We start from the raw sequence: 18,282 nt of genomic DNA on the forward strand, positions 1-18,282 counted from the left end.
ATGGATAGAGAGAGAGAGAGAGAGAGAGAGAGAGAGAGAGAGAGAGAGAAAGAAAGAGAGAGAGAGAGAGAAAGAGAGAGAGAAAGAGAGAGAGAGAGAGAGGTAAAAGGGAAAGCCAACGAGAGAGAAAAATAGAAAAAGAGACAGAAAGAGCAAGAGAGAGAGAAAGGAAGGGAAATGAAAATTGAGACAGAAAGGGAAAGGGATGTTGTCTAATATGATATAATGTCATAACTTTCTTAAAGCCCCCATGCAGTCTTTGTAATTGTATTTTTTTTATCATCACTGTATGTCTAATAAATCACGGTGTGTGTTTATTTAATGAAAATAACTTTAAATTAAACTATGTGTTTAATAATTTATTTCCCTGAACTTCCTTTGGCCTTTGACATGCTCAGTCTGATCGTGTGGGAGTTATGAAACAGATTTGAAGAGATTTACATACACAGCGCTGATTGGCTGAAAGGATGGTATAGAGCCCACCCCCTTACCCAGATGAACAATCATTGGTCTATTATAATCAGATCGCATTGTGATGTCATGATGTTGACAATAAGTTCCATCCCACCTGAACAGGCAGAAATTCCATGCATTTTTTTCAACCAATTTACACAAAAAGAGCATTATCATAATGTGTTATTTCGACCTCAGTTTGAAAATATCATAAAGAAACAGGTAAATCACATTTTTAACTGCACTGCCCCTTAAAAAACATTGCTTTGAGCTTTTTCATAAATTAATGTCTGAAAAACAACAGCACAATTACAGCCGCAATCACCATTCAGGCTCAATTCGGAATATAATGGAACCTAATCATATGGCCAACAACAGAGAGAGCTCTTGTGGTGTTCGAGTGGGCTCCGCTAATAAACAAAGTGATCTCGATGAGATGTTCAAAGCATTGCACCGCCCAGACGTATCCACATCAGTGCCAGCTGCCTCGGCAGAGGTGGGCCAATGAAACAAAAATTACATTCAATAACAGTCTGAATGAACCAAATAAGGGCTCTGCAGTAGCTTTCTCTTTCCCTTAAGTAGCTTTCTGATGCCTCTTATGCCCATGTTGTTCTACCATTCGGCAGCTGTCTGCTAAATTGATCCTCGCAAAGCCCTTTGAAATAAAGAAAAGTTTGCAGAGCACAGCTGTGGAGACGTTTGATAATGTGGCCTTTGGAGGGACCGCCTGCCAGCCTGCCTTTTGAAGTGGAGAGTGCAGATAGCCCCTGATGGCTGCTGAAGGTAGGAGCCACCTTCCTCTTCCCATATAAATGTAAACAGACATGTTAACAAGTACTGCAGTGTGGCCTAGGCTTGGTGTAGGGCCGTAGCCTCAGACAGATATATCTACAGGGTCAGCATGAGTTTGAATCTGGCCTACTGCTCTTTGACACAACATCTCACTATCTTTCCCACGTATTATCTTCTAGAATTTCAAGAAAATCTTTAAAGAACCTACAATATTTTTTAAAGAGTCAACAGTGCCTGTGTCTCCCTACGTTGATGTAATAGCAAAGCCTTATTCGACGGCTGACAGTGAACAGTAATTCAAATTGTAATTGTCTCTATTAAGGCCATAATACCCATAATCAAAGCCCTTCATATTTTTATTTTAACAGACGCTCTTATACAGAGCAACTAGGGTTAAGTGCCTTGCTCATGGGCATATTAACATATTTTCCCCCTACTCAACTTGGGGGATTCGAACCAGCAACCTTTTGTTCACTTGTCCAATGCTCTTAACCGCTGGTCTACCTGCCGCCCCAAAAAATGACATCAGTTTGAAGTACTGTGCAAACAAACCAATGAGCAGACCAATTCTCTGGACACCAGATTTCTTGGTATTCACTGTGCATGTCAAGAAGAATACGCCCCAAACACAGAATAGAATAAAATAGCTGATGTTATGCGCATCTACAAATGCATTTGGATCTTACGGACAGTTCATGAGCTATGAAAACACAACCAACCAATATATCATCCAGTGACAAGCTCAAACCATTTCCCCTTGTTTTGACTTTGGACTTGCTCATTATGCTGTGCTCTATCCATTATAGTTAAAACTCAAATTACTGCTACGGAAAATACCCAGTGGTCTCAGTGCACAGTATCTACTATTAGGCTTATCTGTAACACCCATTTTCCTCACTCTCCAAGCCTGGGTAATCTGTGTTAATCTCCGGGAACCCTTGAGATTCAAAGCCTAACAGTAGAGCAAGGATAATAATGTTGGTTATACAGCCAATTTACACAATAGCATTACCGCTAATGCCAAGGACCAATTCAGTGTAAGTCAGCTTATGGGACTGAACAGTGCTTACAGCTGCTTTCATTAAAATGATATAACTGCTCGTTTAAGTTGCCATGCCTAGGCATAAAGGTCAAAAGCCAACGGAGATATCATTAAATATTGATTGGTGCCACGCAATCAGAAATGCAGTTCTGTCTAGTACTTTGTCTCTAGTTGGGTGCTCTTTCTCTTTGGTATGCTGGCAGTCTTCCAGGGTCCTGAATCTATTGGCTCTCTGGCCTCACCTTGCTGGTACCTGTCAGGTAATAATTAATAATGCGGGTGTATGGTAATAAGATTGGAGACCCGGCCGGCAAGGCTTTTTATAAACTGACAAAATGTCTCCTAAATGGGCCGCACTCTGATGGAGAGATGAGGTCCCACGGGAATAGTTTGGCATTTGTCATTTCAGCCCGGGTGGCAGGTAGAAGGATTTAGCTGTCAAGAGGTGCATAAAATCATGACGCCCCACAACTACTTCACCCGTCTCTCCCTCTCTAGGTTCACCACCTGGCAGTCCGACAAAATAATCTGTGTTAGTGCCAACTCCAAAGTTTGGTGGAGGAGGAATAATGGTCTGGGACTGTTTTTCATGGTTCGACCTTGGCCTCTTAGTTCCAGAGAAGGGAAATCGTAGCGCTACAGCATCAAATCAAATCAAATCAAGTCAGTGTCAGTGTCAGTGTGTTGGCAGCAGCCACTCAATGTTAGTGGTGGCTGTTTAACAGTCTGATGGCCTTGAGATAGAAGCTGTTTTTCAGTCTCTCGGTCCCAGCTTTGATGCACCTGTACTGACCTCGCCTTCTGGATGATAGCGGGGTGAACAGGCAGTGGCTCGGGTGGTTGATGTCCTTGATGATCTTAATGGCCTTCCTGTAACATCGGGTGGTGTAGGTGTCCTGGAGGGCAGGTAGTTTGCCCCCGGTGATGCGTTGTGCAGACCTCACTACCCTCTGGAGAGCCTTACGGTTGTGGGCGGAGCAGTTGCCGTACCAGGCGGTGATACAGCCCGACAGGATGCTCTCGATTGTGCATCTGTAGAAGTTTGTGAGTGCTTTTGGTGACAAGCCGAATTTCTTCAGCCTCCTGAGGTTGAAGAGGCGCTGCTGCGCCTTCTTCACAATGCTGTCTGTGTGAGTGGACCAATTCAGTTTGTCTGTGATGTGTATGCCGAGGAACTTAAAACTTGCTACCCTCTCCACTACTGTTCCATCGATGTGGATAGGGGGGTGTTCCCTCTGCTGTTTCCTGAAGTCCACAATCATCTCCTTAGTTTTGTTGACGTTGAGTGTGAGGTTATTTTCCTGACACCACACTCCGAGGGCCCTCACCTCCTCCCTGTAGGCAGTCTCGTCGTTGTTGGTAACCAAGCCTACCACTGTTGTGTCGTCCGCAAACTTGATGATTGAGTTGGAGGCGTGCGTGGCCACGCAGTCGTGGGTGAACAGGGAGTACAGGAGAGGGCTCAGAACGCACCCTTGTGGGGCCCCAGTGTTGAGGATCAGCGGGGAGGAGATGTTGTTGCCTACCCTCACCACCTGGGGGCGGCCCGTCAGGAAGTCCAGTACCCAGTTGCACAGGGCGGGGTCGAGACCCAGCGTCTCGAGCTTGATGACGAGCTTGGAGGGTACTATGGTGTTGAATGCCGAGCTGTAGTCGATGAACAGCATTCTCACATAGGTATTCCTCTTGTCCAGATGGGTTAGGGCAGTGTGCAGTGTGGTTGAGATTGCATCGTCTGTGGACCTATTTGGGCGGTAAGCAAATTGGAGTGGGTCTAGGGTGTCAGGTAGGGTGGAGGTGATATGGTCCTTGACTAGTCTCTCAAAGCACTTCATGATGACGGAAGTGAGTGCTACGGGCGGTAGTTGTTTAGCTCAGTTACCTTAGCTTTCTTGGGAACAGGAACAATGGTGACATTCAATGACATTCTATACAATTCTGTGCTTCTAACTTTGTGGCAAACGTTTGGGGAAGGCCTTTTCCTGTTTCAGCATGACAATGCCCCGGTGCACAAAGCGAGATCCATACAAAAATGGTTTGCCAAGATTGGTGTGTAAGGACTTGACTGGCCTGCACAGAGCCCTGACCTCTAACCCATCAAACACTTTTGGGATGAATTGGAATGAATGAATGAATGATGAATCGATTGCGAACAAGGCCTAATCAGCAAAGTGGGAGGCAAACTCTATATTAATAACCATGATTTTAGAATGAGATGTTCGACGAGCAGGCCTCCAAATACTTTTGGTCATGTATCTTTTCAATAACCAAAAATATAGTATTAGAAGCTGTTGGAAGCTGGTGTACTAAGCCTGAAAGTAAAAGATGCAAAAACAAAACTTATGCACGAGAAGCATAGAAATAGAGCACATTGAACAGATTTACCACTTCTTAGACTTGCTTCAATGAGAATGACAGATCAATAACTCACATTTCTATGTAAATTTGGTCAGGTCGCCCAAAAATGTACACAATTGCAGATTTAATTTTAAAAGCAAATGTCATTCTGCTAACAGATTTATGGTGACGTATGTGGCATAGGTTTTCATTAAATGTCATAATATGTTGAGCTCTAAAAGTCACATACAGTATGAAACCCTTTAGGCATTATGATAAACCATTTAAGTTAAGTGTCACCGCACATTCTAGTGTAAGTACTCTTTCGCGCTATTGAGCTGCAACACTAAGTGATGTTACAGAGAACTGTACAGGAGCAATTTAAGTTTGTATGGTTTCAAGTATCTAAAAGTCAATATTAAGGTCTTTCTGGGACAGTTCATGCTCCCCTTCAATTGGAAGCATTGTCTGAGCCTCTCCAAAGTACATCAAAGGAAATGATTTACTTTGGCGCTAATGCCTTTCTTAAAGACTGTACAACCACATCGGAGCACAGGGAAATTAAGATTTCGAAAACTTGTTTAAATCGCAAAGCTAAAGCTGAAATAGGCTCATGAAGCAATGGGGATCTATTGAGACTAACCAGTAGGCAAAACCCCATTCTGTTAGAAATAGAGAATGGCTCCAGAGACACCATGGTGTAAAGTTCAATTAGTTGATTCCTTTAAAAAATGTCGACTTTGATACACTACATGACCAAAAGTTTGTGGACACCAGCTCGCCGAATATCTCATTCCAAAATCATGGGTATTAATATAAAGTTGGTCCCCACTTTGCTGCTATGCCAGCCTCCACTCTTCTGAGAAGGCGTTCCACTTGATGTTGGAACATTGCTGCGGGAACATGCTTCCATTCCGCCACAAGAGTATTAGTGAGGTTGGGCACTGATGTTGGGTGATTAGGCCTGGCTCGCAGTCGGTGTTTCAATTCATCCCAAAGGTGTTCGATGGGGTTGAGATCAGGGCTCTGTGCAGGATCTGTGTGCGGCAGCCCTGCCCTTTAGCTGTGTTCTGTGTGTGTGTGTGTGTGTGTTACAAGTTGCACAGCCTTTTTTAGTTAAGATGTGCAAATATGAATTTCTAGTTGAATATGAGAGAAATTGAGCAAACACATAATTTAAGTTGACTGAATATTGCCAAAATGTTTTCAAGTTGGAGCTACACTACATGACCAAAAGTATGTGGACACCTGCTCGTCGAACATCTCATTCCAAAATCATGGGCATTAATATGGAGTTGGTCCCCCCTTTGCTGCTATAAGAGCCTCCACTTTGGGAAGGCTTTCCACTAGATGTTGGAACATTGCTGCGGGGACTTGCTTCCATTCAGCCACAAGAACATTTGTGAGGTTGGGCACTGATTTTGGGCAATTAGGCCTGGCTCGCAGTCGGCCATCCAATTCATCCCAAAGGTGTTCGATTGGGTTGAGGTCAGGGCTCTATGCAGGCCAGCCAAGTTCTTCCCCACCGTTCTCAACAAACCATTTCTGCATGGACCTGTGCACAGGGGCATTGTCATGCTGAAACAAGAAAGGGACTTCCCCAAACTTTTGCCACAAAGTTGGAAGCACAGAATTGTCTAGAATGTCATTGTATGCTGTAGCGTTACGATGTTCCTTCACTGGAACTAAGGGGTCTGGCCCGAACCGTGGAAAACAGCCCCAGTCCATTATTCCTCCTCCACCAAACTTTAGAGTTGGCACTTTACACTCAGGCTTTCTTCTGGCATCCGTCAAACCCAGATTAGTCTGTCGGACTGCCAGATGGTGACTTACCGGTGCCCCCACACATTGACAAACCAGTGCCCTGCTGTATATAGTCTCGCTATTGTAATTTTACTGCTGCTCATTAATTACTTGTTACTTTTATCTCTTATTCTTATACATATTTTTTATTTATTTTTGAAACTGCATTGATGGTTAGGGGCTCCTAAATTAGGATTTCACCTGTTGTATTCGGCGCATGTGACTAATAAAATGTGATTTGATTTGAAGCATGATTCATCACTCCAGAGAATGCGTTTCCACTGCTCCAGAGTCCAATGGTGGCAAGCTTTGGACTCGCCACTTGGTATTGCGCATGGTGATCTTAGGCTTGTGTGCGACTGCTCGGCCAAACAGTTCTTGTGCTGACGTTGCTTCCAGAGGCAGTTTGGAACTCGGTAGTGAGTGTTGCAACCGAGGACAGACGATTTTTATGTGCTACGCGGTCCAGAAATCGGCGGTCCCATTCTGTGAGCTTGTGTGGCCTACCACTTCGCGGCTTAGCCGTTGTTCCTCCTAGAGATTTCCACTTCACAATATCATCACTTACAGTTGACTGGGGCAGTTCTAGCAGGGCAGAAATGTTACGTACTGATTTGTTGGAAAGGTGGCATCCTATGGTGGTGCCACGTTGAAAGTCACTGAACTCTTCAGTAAGGCCATTCTACTGTAAGGCCATTCTAATGTTTGTCTATGGAGCTTGCATGGCTGTGTGCCTGATTTTGTACACCTTTCAACAAACGGTGTGGCTGAAATAGCTGCTGAAATAATATGGAGGGATGTTCACATACTTTTGTATATATAGTGGATGTGATGAAAAAAACACAGCTTTTTTAAACATAATTTTAGACCTGAAAATACTTGTTTACCGAACTCCGATAGAAAGCCACATTGTAGTGTTCTAATATGGATTGACAAGTCTATATATTTAAGATACAGAGCATTCAGAAAGTATTCTGACCCATTTACAATTTTCAAATTTTGTTACTTTACAGCCTTATTCTAAAATAGATACAATTATTTTTTTCCCTCATCAAATCTACACCCAATACCCAATAATGACAAAGTGAAAACCGCTTTTTTGAAAATGTTGCAAATTCATGAAAAATGAAAAACAGAAATACCTTATTTACATAAGTATTCAGACCCTTTGCTATGAGACTCGAAATTCAGCTCAGGTACATCCTGTTTCCATTGATCATCCTTGAGATGTTTCTACAACTTGACTGGAGTCCACCTGTGGTAAATTCAATTGATTGGACATAATTTGGAAAGGCACACACCTGCCAATACAAGGTCCTACAGTTGACAGTGCATGTCAGAGCAAAAACCAAGCCGGGGGTCCAAGGAATTTTCCGTAGATCTCCGAGACTGGATTGTGTCAAGCCACAGATCTGGGGAATGGTACCAAAAATGACTGCAGCATTGAAAGTGGAACACAGTGGCATCCATGATTATTAAATGGAAGAAGTTTGGAACCACCAAAACTCTTCCAAGAGTTGGCCGCCCGGTCAAACTGAGCTATCAGAGGAGAAGGGCCCTGGTCAAGGAGGTGACCAAGAACCCGATGGTCACTCTGACAGAGCTCCAGAGTTACTCTGTGGAGATCGGAGAACCTTCCAGAAGGACAACCATCTCTGCAGCATTCCACCAATCAGGCCTTTATGGTAGGGTGGCCAGACGGAAGCCACTCTTCAGTAAAAGGCACATGACAGCCCACTTGGAGTTTGCCAAAAGGCATCTAAAGACTCTCAGACCATGAGAAACAAGATTCTCTGGTCTGATGAAACCAAGATTGAAATCTTTGGCCTGAATGCCAAGCGTAACGTCTGGAGGAAACCTGGCACCATCCCTACGGGGAAGCATGGTGGTGGCAGCATCATGCTATGGAGATGTTTTTCAGCGACAGGGACTGGGAGAGTAGTCAGGATCGAGGGAAAAATTAATGGAGCAAAGTAGAGAGAGATCCTTGATGAAAACCTGCCCCAGAGTGATCAGGACCTCAGAATGGAGGGGAAGGTTCACCTTCCAACAGGACAACAACCCTAAGCACACAGCAACGGCAACGCAGGAGTGGCTTCGGGACAAGTCTCTGAATGTCCTTGAGAGGCCCAGCCAGAGCCTGGACTTGTACCCAATCAAACATCTCTGGAGAGACCTGAAAATAGCTGTTCAGCAATGCTCCCGATCCAATCTGACAGAGCTTGAGAGGATCTGCAGAGAGAATGGGAGAAACTCCCCAAATACAGATGTGCCAAGCTTGTAGTGCCATACCCAAGAAGACTCAAGGCTGTAATCACTGCCAAACGTGCTACAACAAAATACTGAGTAAAGGGTCTGAATACTTATGTAATTGTGATAAAGTTTTTTTTTTTAAATAATTTATTTACAAAAATGTGTAAAACTTGTTTTTGCTTTGTCATGATGGGTTGTAGATGTGTGTAGATTGTAATGTAACAATGTGGAAATAGTTAAAGGGTCTGAATACTTTCCGAATGCTCTGTAAACGTGGAAAAACACAAAAAGCTGTCTTGACAAATGCTGTCTAAGTGTCCATCTGAACAATGGCTAAAATGATATGCCAGCTTTGCAATTAACTTCATCAGTCAGACACTGAATATCCTGCTGTACCTCACACAAAAGACAGTCTTCACTCCGTAATAACAGGATCAGTAGCCAGATAAGTGAAAGCCTAATTGGCTACATTTCTGTCAAATCTTCACTGTGCAATACAAATCATAAACCAAACTCAAAATTGTATGCAATACGGCATTCTGTATTGAATAAATCGAACAATCAGAGCAACTCAATAGTCAATGCAATAGTTTATTAATAGATACAAAATCTGAATTAAGAGATGCAGGACACAGCAGGAGGGTCAATCAACAAAGGAAAACCAAATCTAATACATTCATCACTTCTTGACGATGACAAATCCTTATGTGAGAGAGTCCAGTAATTCATTCTTTTTCCACACCCTATTTCCCATTTAGGGGAATATTATGAGGAGTATACCTATGGGACTCCTAATGACCTGTGTTGCTCAGTCGGTAGAGCATGGTGTCTGCAACGCCATGGATTGTGGGTTTGATTCCTGCTTGATTCCATACAAAATACTGTATGAATGCCAGCATGACTGTAAGTCACTTGGTATAAAAGTGTCTGCTAAATAGCATATATTATGTCCACACACCAGCTCACGTTTAGAATGGAAACGGTCTATTCCTTCCCGTATCCAATTAAGGAAATCAATTGTGAAGGGATACTACAAATCCTGTGTAAGGAATGAAAATCCTGCACTATGCACTCCTGTAATACATCTAAAAACTTTTGGCTTTGTGACAGATGGCAGTATCTCTTCCACTACACTACTGACTCAGTGTGCAGCCCAAATGGCACCCAATTATTCCCTATTTAGTGCACTATATAAGGAATAGGTTGCCATTTAGGATTCAGCCCCAGACTGCTGTAAATACAAAATGGAGGCCTTGCAGAAAATCACAAAGGAAGGCAATGTCCTAAAATGAATATCGGTTTTTTTTGTTGGCAGAAGTCCGACTGATCAAATCGTTTTCCAGAAACGTAGCTAAAAAGTTTTTGCAACGTGATAAACCTGATGGAGGAAATGAGAAAGACAAGTGAGTAAGACATTCAACAGTGTGAGATTATAATGACGTTACGATGGTCTCATCTGAGAAGCCCGACAACACGGGGCAAGTGTTTGGGATGACAAGATGGTGTGGTATGCCCTTTGTTAGAGGGAATAATATCATATTTTTTGTTGAAATGACTCCTGGACAGTAAGAACAACAATGTGTCTGGCCGCATGCGAATCAATAAATTCCTAGTCATCAGAGGGTTTGAGTTGTTTTAATTCATGTTAAAGTCCAGGAGATTTGTGTGTATTGTTGTGAAATTGTTAGATATTACTTGTTAGATATTACTGCACTGTTGGAGCTAGGAACACAAGCATTTCGCAACACCCGCAATAACATCTGCTAAACACGTGTATGTGACCAATAAAATTAGATTTGAATTGAGAGGTGTTAAACAACGGCAAAAATAATAAGGAACAGCAATTGACTCTTGATGGGGACATTATTTCAGATTTTTTTCGAATTGAGGTTATGGCAAGGAGCACTTTCGACATAACCTTCTGTTTGTGTTTGGCACGTCAAATAAACTTCATTACACAAGTGATGCGTTTCCCAAAAATCATTCAGGAGTGAGTGACTTGATATCAATGGATCTTCATCATGAACTAACACCATAACAACGGAGAAAAGCGATGTCCAAGTGCCTCGTCAAAATGATGACCTTAGCTAGTCAAAATTATGACTACCGTAACTGCTAAATCCTCTAGGTTTAAATTGAGGTGAAACCCAGACTGATCTTAAGGCAAAAGTAAGCTCCCGAAGACCACACTCTGCAACCGGGACAAAACCTTAAACAAAGCACTGAAAATGTGACGTTCCGCTCTACAAGCAGGGTGTTATACCCAACCTTCCCCATCGACCAACCTCAGACAACCTTCTGGTGGACAATTCACCAGCTCCCGACTGTACGTATAACCCAATTGGACACAGTCAAATAATGTAGTCGAAAGGCTTGCAACCTGGCTGGCTGGAGCTTTTTCCAAAATACCTTATTGATCAAACTTGAGAACCACACTGAAACGTTAAAGTAGGCTGGAGAATAAAAGCTGAAATATTTAAGTGTGTCAACTGTAAATCAAGGTCTCTCTTTTCCGACTTTGCTTGTTGATAATGATTCTTCACTACATCAATGTTCAAATGATTCAATAGAAAACGAAGTAGCTACTAAAGAACCTAGACCCCGAAAGGAATATTACATAAAGAGGAGCCCTTTTCCAGACTTCATGTCAGGTCTGCTTAGCAAACACGAGCACAACTCTATTTCTTCAAGTGAAAAATACATATTTTATATAATTCAAAAGTGTGAAAATTAAATGGGCTATTCCTGCTACGATTATGCATATGAGTATATCTGGCAGCAGTGGCTGCTCTGGTAATCTAAGAACAAAACCAGTCCTCTTTCAATTTGATTTTATCGCACCGCTGCTTGGATTTGTTCTTGTGTTTCAGGTGAAGGTAAAAATTACTATTTAATCAAGGTGGAATATCAAGGACTTAGAGAATTGGCTGTCGGCCTAATTTGACACATATACGAAGAAAGGTTACTTTAGAGGATTCTTTGTTCTGGCTTTATATTCAATTTACCTTTCAAAAATCTGCAAAAGTTACATTTGTTTAGATAACACAATTCCAAAACTAGACTATAATTTAAAATAGACTTAGCCAGTACTTTCACTGAAGCTCATGATGCTCAAAATGTCTTTTCTTCAAGAAACAATGGGTATATTTCAAATAATCATTGAACAGTTTCCCAAATCCCAGTCAGTAGTTAAATAAACCCAATAACTCTGTGGTTTATTCTGTACAAGAGCTGACACAGAGGACCAATTAGTTGCTTCCCAACTGTGCTGTGGCCCACTCTCTTCTCCGCTCTCCCTGTTGCTCATTCACGCTCAGCTTCACAAGCACCATATTCCCTCAGCCACAACCACAACCCCAGCTTCTCCAGTTACAGGGCCGCAATACACGCCCACGCACACGCATGAGTGTGTGGCTGCGGACCTGTGTGCCAATGCCAATGTTCATTTGGCTGTGTTTAAGAGTGCTTGTACAATGCAATGTATGGGGTGAAGGTTATGGCCAAGTCATTTTGCCCATAACATACTGTAAAGTTAATGGTGAGTACAGTGACCTGGCTGGTAATCCATTCATTTAAAAAAATCACACACTAAAACAACTACGTTCTTACTGACAACAAGCTAAAAAAAAAATGTTTTATTAATTTTTATTTCATCTTCATTTAACCAGGTGGGCCAGTTGAAAACAAGTTCTCATTTACAACCGTGGCCTGGCCAAGATAAAGCAAAGCAGTGCGACAAAAACAACAACACAGAGTTACACATAAACAAATGTACAGTCAATAACACAATCGAACAATCTATGTACAGTGTGTGCAAATGTAGAAGAGTAGGGAGGTAAGGCAATAAATATGCCATGGAGGCGAAATAATTACAATTTAGCATTAAAACTGGAGTGATAGATGTGCAGATGGTGTGCAAGTAGAGATACTGGGGTGCAAAAGAGCAAGAGGATAAGTAACAATATGGGGATGAAGCAGTTGGGTGTGCTATTTACAGATAGAGCAGCTTACCGATCACTGTACCTGTACACAGCCTGACAGCTGATGCTTAAAGTTAGAGAGGGAGATATAAGACTCCAGCTTCAGTGATTTTTGCCATTTTTGGCAAAAGATACAAAAATAACATAAGATACAAAAAATGATGCTACTAAAACTTTTCTTGTCCGATTTGGTCGGCAGCGAGCGCTTCCATTCCAACACAAAATTCTAAACTAAAAACCTCCAGACTTCCAATAGTCGAGTCAACAAGACAACATTTGGAAGGTTGGTCCTGCGAGACTACCTTGTCACTGACTCCTCTAGTCTCCAATCTGGATCAATACGTCCCACCCCAGACTCTCCACATCCCCATTGCAAATCAGCTCTATTGTTGCTAGACATCATGGTGTTTAAGTGAACAAATCCACATCACAATATGAGCCATAGAGGACAACACATTTTTTGGTTTACTGTACAGCTTGCTTAGATTCCACCACCAGAGGCTTGTGTAGCATAAAGGGGCTTGGGAGTGAGTGACTTAGCCCTAGAGCAGAAACATGTTGAAAGACAATTGAAAAGAGCTTTTTAAAAAAAACGGACAATTTCCTCAATAACCCCTATTTAAGTTTCAACATGTTCTGGTTTATAAAAATCTTAGGGTCTAACCTATTCAACGATATTAAAGCCCAGGGTTGAAATTCTGATTTTCCAGGATAAAAACAACAGGTGGAAACTCTAGTGATCTAAAACTCATAGAAATCTGTAAAAGCATAAAAGCACACCGTTAATCAAATAATTTCAAAAATGTTCTACTTCACGTAAGTCACATTAATCACACACTATCCCAGGTGACTTATGACAAAGTACATAACACATACAATCCCAAACACTCATACGGTGTCCATATTAGGACAACCTCAATCTCAGCAATATCAGTAGGACTTCATACAGGACCAAAACACACTTTCCTATCTGTTAAAACAGCATCTACTGGCAATGTACTGTAAGCAACTGCCCCTGGACTAATCTAAAGCGATGCTGATTTATCTTAAGACTCTGTTTGGGGAGGAAATCTGCTAGTGCAACTGACACACTGTCAAACTTGTATCGGGGACTTCAGAGATGTTTGAGGAGAAATGTAACCGGGGGACAGCTGATAAGAGGACAGTGTGCAGTTAATGAGAAAGCTACAGCATGCTTTAAGGTCTCTTACACTCGCTCTCAAATGAGGTAGAACAGATGCTTTTAGGGAACAGATTGCATAGCCCACAAAACTGAGCCTTTCAAAGTGATAATCAAGAAAGCTGCTTCTTACATCCAGATGGACACTTTCACTTTGTATTCTTCTTAAACTATGCCACTATTTGTTGACCAAAATAAATCAGAAAACATCTCACACCTACCGTCTCTTTCTGCATTTTGGCTTTCCTCGCATTCTGTACAAGTCTTCTCCCTAGCTTCTTAGCATAGAAAATCGAGGCAAACATACTCACAGAAAATAAATATAGCAAATGTTTTGTTTGCACAGCCGTGTATGTGCCTGAGAGATTATTCCTTGTCAGTATATTCCACAGGCAAGAGAGAGCAGGAGGGGGAATGATGAGAGTGGGAAAGCAGAAGTGGGACTCTCTCGCTCGCTTACCCTCTCTCGCTTTCTCTGCATCTCAGCACAGCAGAGGCAGGTCTCTCTCTCTCTCTCTCACCCACACACACACACTTACGGTGAAAGAGAGAGAGAGAGAAGTGGGGGGGACCGTCTGCAGGTCTATTTACATATCACAGACAGAAGGGACGGACAGAGAGCATGTATTAGCATCCTTAACACCAATCTAGCCCCGAAAACTGCCTATCTAGACCCCTAGCACCCAGGGGAGGTTTGATATCACCCAGCCCAGTGCTGTACATCATCCTGGGGCCAGCCTGCGTCTCTCTCTCTTCCCCCTCTGCCTTAGGCAGCAGGGTTGAGAGTGGAAGGGGGAAAGCTGCTGCTAAATCAATGGTGCCTTCCAGCTTGGCAGGTTTTATACACACACTTTCACACACCGCCATGGTGAGGAGGACCCTATGGGGAACACACAGTCTGTTTCCATGAGTCACGCTAGTGCAATGCAACGTGGGTACTAAACGTGTAATTTTCATGACAAAGAAAACAACCCAATTACTCACTACCTCGGATGGGGATACTACTGCAAAACCTCATTTTTAAAAATGTTATTTAACCTTTTTTTATACAGGTTTTTCCTCATTGAGATGAAATCTATTTTTCAGAAAACGAACGTGTGTCATTTCTGTGTACATGTACCAGTCCCTTAAACAATAAAATGCATATGAAATATAATAAATGGATACTCCAATATTTCTCTGCTCATTTTCTTTTCCCTGCTCATTATAAGCTATTTTCATTCTAATTACTTCTATAACGCGTTTTTAGAGTGATTCAATCAGTACTTATGTGCGAACAAGGACCATCACTAAAAGTCCTTCTTGGAATTCCCGACCACAAGATATTGTATGTGTGACATTCACATCTTTTAAATGGAAGAACCTTTTTTCCTCTTCATCCATCTAACATTAATCTATCAATGTACTCTGCCATATTAAGGTACAATAAATCAATGTTTTTTTTTTTTTACCTTTTCACTTGTTGCCATTCACTTTGTTTAACATGATGTACACTACAGTCCGACTCTAATGCAATCAGCCTTAGAACTACAATGACAAAAAAAAGTGCATTTTACAGTTCGCACCATTGGGCGAAAATATCTTTGGATTCCCTCATAATTGTATTACACACACTCTCCTTTCGTCAGCTATCAAATGTTAAGCTCGTGATCATGTTCTGAATAGATATGTGGTTGTCTCACCTACCTTAGTCGAATGCACTGACTGTAAGTGGCTGTGGAGAACAGCGGCTGCTAAATGACCAAAATGTAAATGTAATTCATTAAAAGCCTTAAGCATTTACCCCCCCATCTTATCTGATGGAAAATATGATGGCAGCAGTGAAGGATGTGCTTCATTAATGTAGTGTCGGCTCATGTCACACCTCACGGAGGGCTTATTAACACAACCACGCCATGCCTCGTTTTCACCCCCAATCAATAGCCCGACACACACATAAAACCGCTGGACCCCAGAGGAATACCATCCGCAGCTGAGGGAGGGTTAGACCGGTTCCTGATAACCCTCGAAACAGTGCCTGAACGTTACAATCACTTTAAGAGCACATTGTGAGCCGTAAAGAGTTCTCAGGGTCTTCAGTATTAAAGCAGACAACAAGATTTGTCTGGAAATTCTAAGAACTAAGGATAGTAAAAAAATACTATTGAATAGCTCAGTTTTGTTGTGACGATTTCAAGCGCCATTGCTTTGTGACAAAAACCAACACGCCTGCAGTTTACAGTGATGACAATGGATTTTTCTAGGTTAAATATATCACCTCAAAATGTCTGCCTAGTCCACACTATGATATGCCATAATGTTGTAGCCCATTTAAAAACATTTGTCATCTGCTGGTGTGTTTAGCATATATTCATGTCCAAACCGTGAGAGGGAATTCCTGTTTTAGATTATGAGGGATATCTTGTCTGTAATAGACTAAATGGAGCTGCACGTGGAGGGAACAGAAGAAGAGGACTGAGGTGTTTTGGCACAACCACAGTGCAATTGCGTCCCAGAGGCAATCTATTCCCTATATATCCAGGCTGTATCCCAACCGGCCGTGATTAGTATTCCCGTAGGGCGGCACACAATTGGCCCAGCGTCATCAGGGTTTGACCGGGGTAGGCCGTCATTGTAAATAAAAATTTGTTCTTAACTGACTTGCCTAGTAAATATATTTTTTTTTAAATAAAATAAAATCAAGGCTTTTCTTTATTTGCTGTGGTAGCCCATAGGGCCATAGGGCTCTGGTCAAAAGAAGTGCACTATGTAGGGAATAGGGTGCTATTTGGGAGACACTACAACTGCATCATGACTGTTAGTATAATGCCTTCAGAAAGTATTTACAAACCTTTTCTTATGGCAAGCCTAAATAACTTAATTTGTAAAAATGTGCTTAACAAGTCACATAAGTTGCATGGTCTCACTCCGTGTGCAATAATAGTTTTTAACATTTTTAAATGAATAACCCATCTCGGTACCCCACACATACAATTATCAGTTAGGGTCCTAAGTCAAGTAGTGAATTTCAAGCACAGATACAACCACAAAGACCAGGAGGTTTTCCTATGCCTCACAAAGAAGGGCACCTCTTGCTCCCTTTGAGCATGGTGCAGTTATTAATACAGTCAGTCACTACAAAGATACAGGCTTCCTTCCTAACTCACTTGCCAGAGAGGAAGGAAACCGCTCAGGGATTTCACTGTGAGGTTACAGAGTTTAATGGCAGTGATAGGAGAAAACTGTGGATGGATCAATAACATTGTAGTTACTCCACAATACTAACCTAAATGACAGGGTGAAAAGAAGGAAGCCTGAGCAGAATAAAATATTCCAAAACATGCATCCTGTTTGCAATAATGCACTAAAGTAATACTGCGAAAGAATGTGCCTAAGAAATGACCTTTTTTTCCTAAATACAAATTGTTATGTTTGGGGCAAATCCAACAACACATCACTCTTCATATTTTGAAGAATGGTGGTGGCTGCATCATGTTATGGGTATGCTTGTCATCGGCAAGAACCATGGAGTTTTTTTTAGGATAAAATTAAACATAGAGTTAAGCACCAGTAAAATCCAAGAGGAAAAACTGGTTTAGCCTAAAACAAGGCCAATTATTCACTGGAGTTGCTTACCAAGACGACATTGTATGTTCCTGAGTGCCCTATTTACCGTTTTAACTTAAATCAGCTTGAAAATCTATGGCAAGACTTAAAAATGGCTGTCTAGCAATGATCAATAACCATCTTGAAAGAGCTGGACAATTTTTGAAGAATAATTGGCAAATATTGTACAATCCAAGTGTACAAAGCTCTTACAGATTTACCCAGAAAGACTCACAGCTGTAATCACTGCCAAAGGTAATTCTTACATGTATTGACTCAGGGGGTTGAGTACTTATCTAAATCAAGATATATTAGTATTTTATTTTCCATTAATAAAAATAAAAATGTAATCTTCCACTGTGTATTTTGTGTAGATCATTGACAGAAAAAAAATGAAAAATCAGTTTTAATCCCACTTTGTAACACAACACAATATGGAATAAATCAAGGAGTGTGAATACTTTCTGAAGGCAGATCAGCCAAACTTCAATTATTGTTTTTGTTCATTATGAGCATGTCTGTTTCATATAGATAAGAGTGGGTCCAAGGGAGTAACTTGCATTTGTAAATTCAGCAAATTAGGATTATGCAATAATAAGAATATTTTGTATTAATGAACTTGTATAGCAATAATCAGATAAAGGCAAAATATGTCTGAACATCAGGAGGTTAACCGAAACCACATAATGCATGAGCGATGTCACACATTTACCACTGCAGGTACACATTTTTATGACACTATCACTGAATTTTAAAAAATTCAGCATTTCACCAACTGTATTCATGCTCATTCATATGCCATCATTCCCACTGCACTCCCATAACTATGCTTTGCTTCTGTTACTTAAAGTGGT

General features: G+C 41.6%; 1 protein-coding gene across 22 annotated transcripts in view; it reads right to left on the reverse strand.

Annotated features, from left to right (window-relative positions):
- Nucleotides 1-18,282, reverse strand: part of LOC112259143 (disks large homolog 2) — a 196,949-nt gene that overhangs the window by 108,981 nt on the left and 69,686 nt on the right. Inside the window, exon 1 of one of the 22 annotated variants that reach the window (XM_042327006.1) lies at nucleotides 14,065-14,333. The exons of 20 other annotated variants lie outside the window; for them this stretch is intronic. In XM_042327006.1, coding sequence (XP_042182940.1) covers nucleotides 14,065-14,148 — 84 coding nt within the window. In that variant the 5' untranslated portion in view covers nucleotides 14,149-14,333. Of the gene's footprint in view, nucleotides 1-14,064; nucleotides 14,334-18,282 lie in introns of those variants that run through there. One more of the 22 variants, XM_042326999.1, reaches the window with a different exon arrangement.

Source organism: Oncorhynchus tshawytscha, linkage group LG09 (assembly GCF_018296145.1).
Source record: "Oncorhynchus tshawytscha isolate Ot180627B linkage group LG09, Otsh_v2.0, whole genome shotgun sequence".
NCBI lineage: Eukaryota > Metazoa > Chordata > Actinopteri > Salmoniformes > Salmonidae > Oncorhynchus > Oncorhynchus tshawytscha.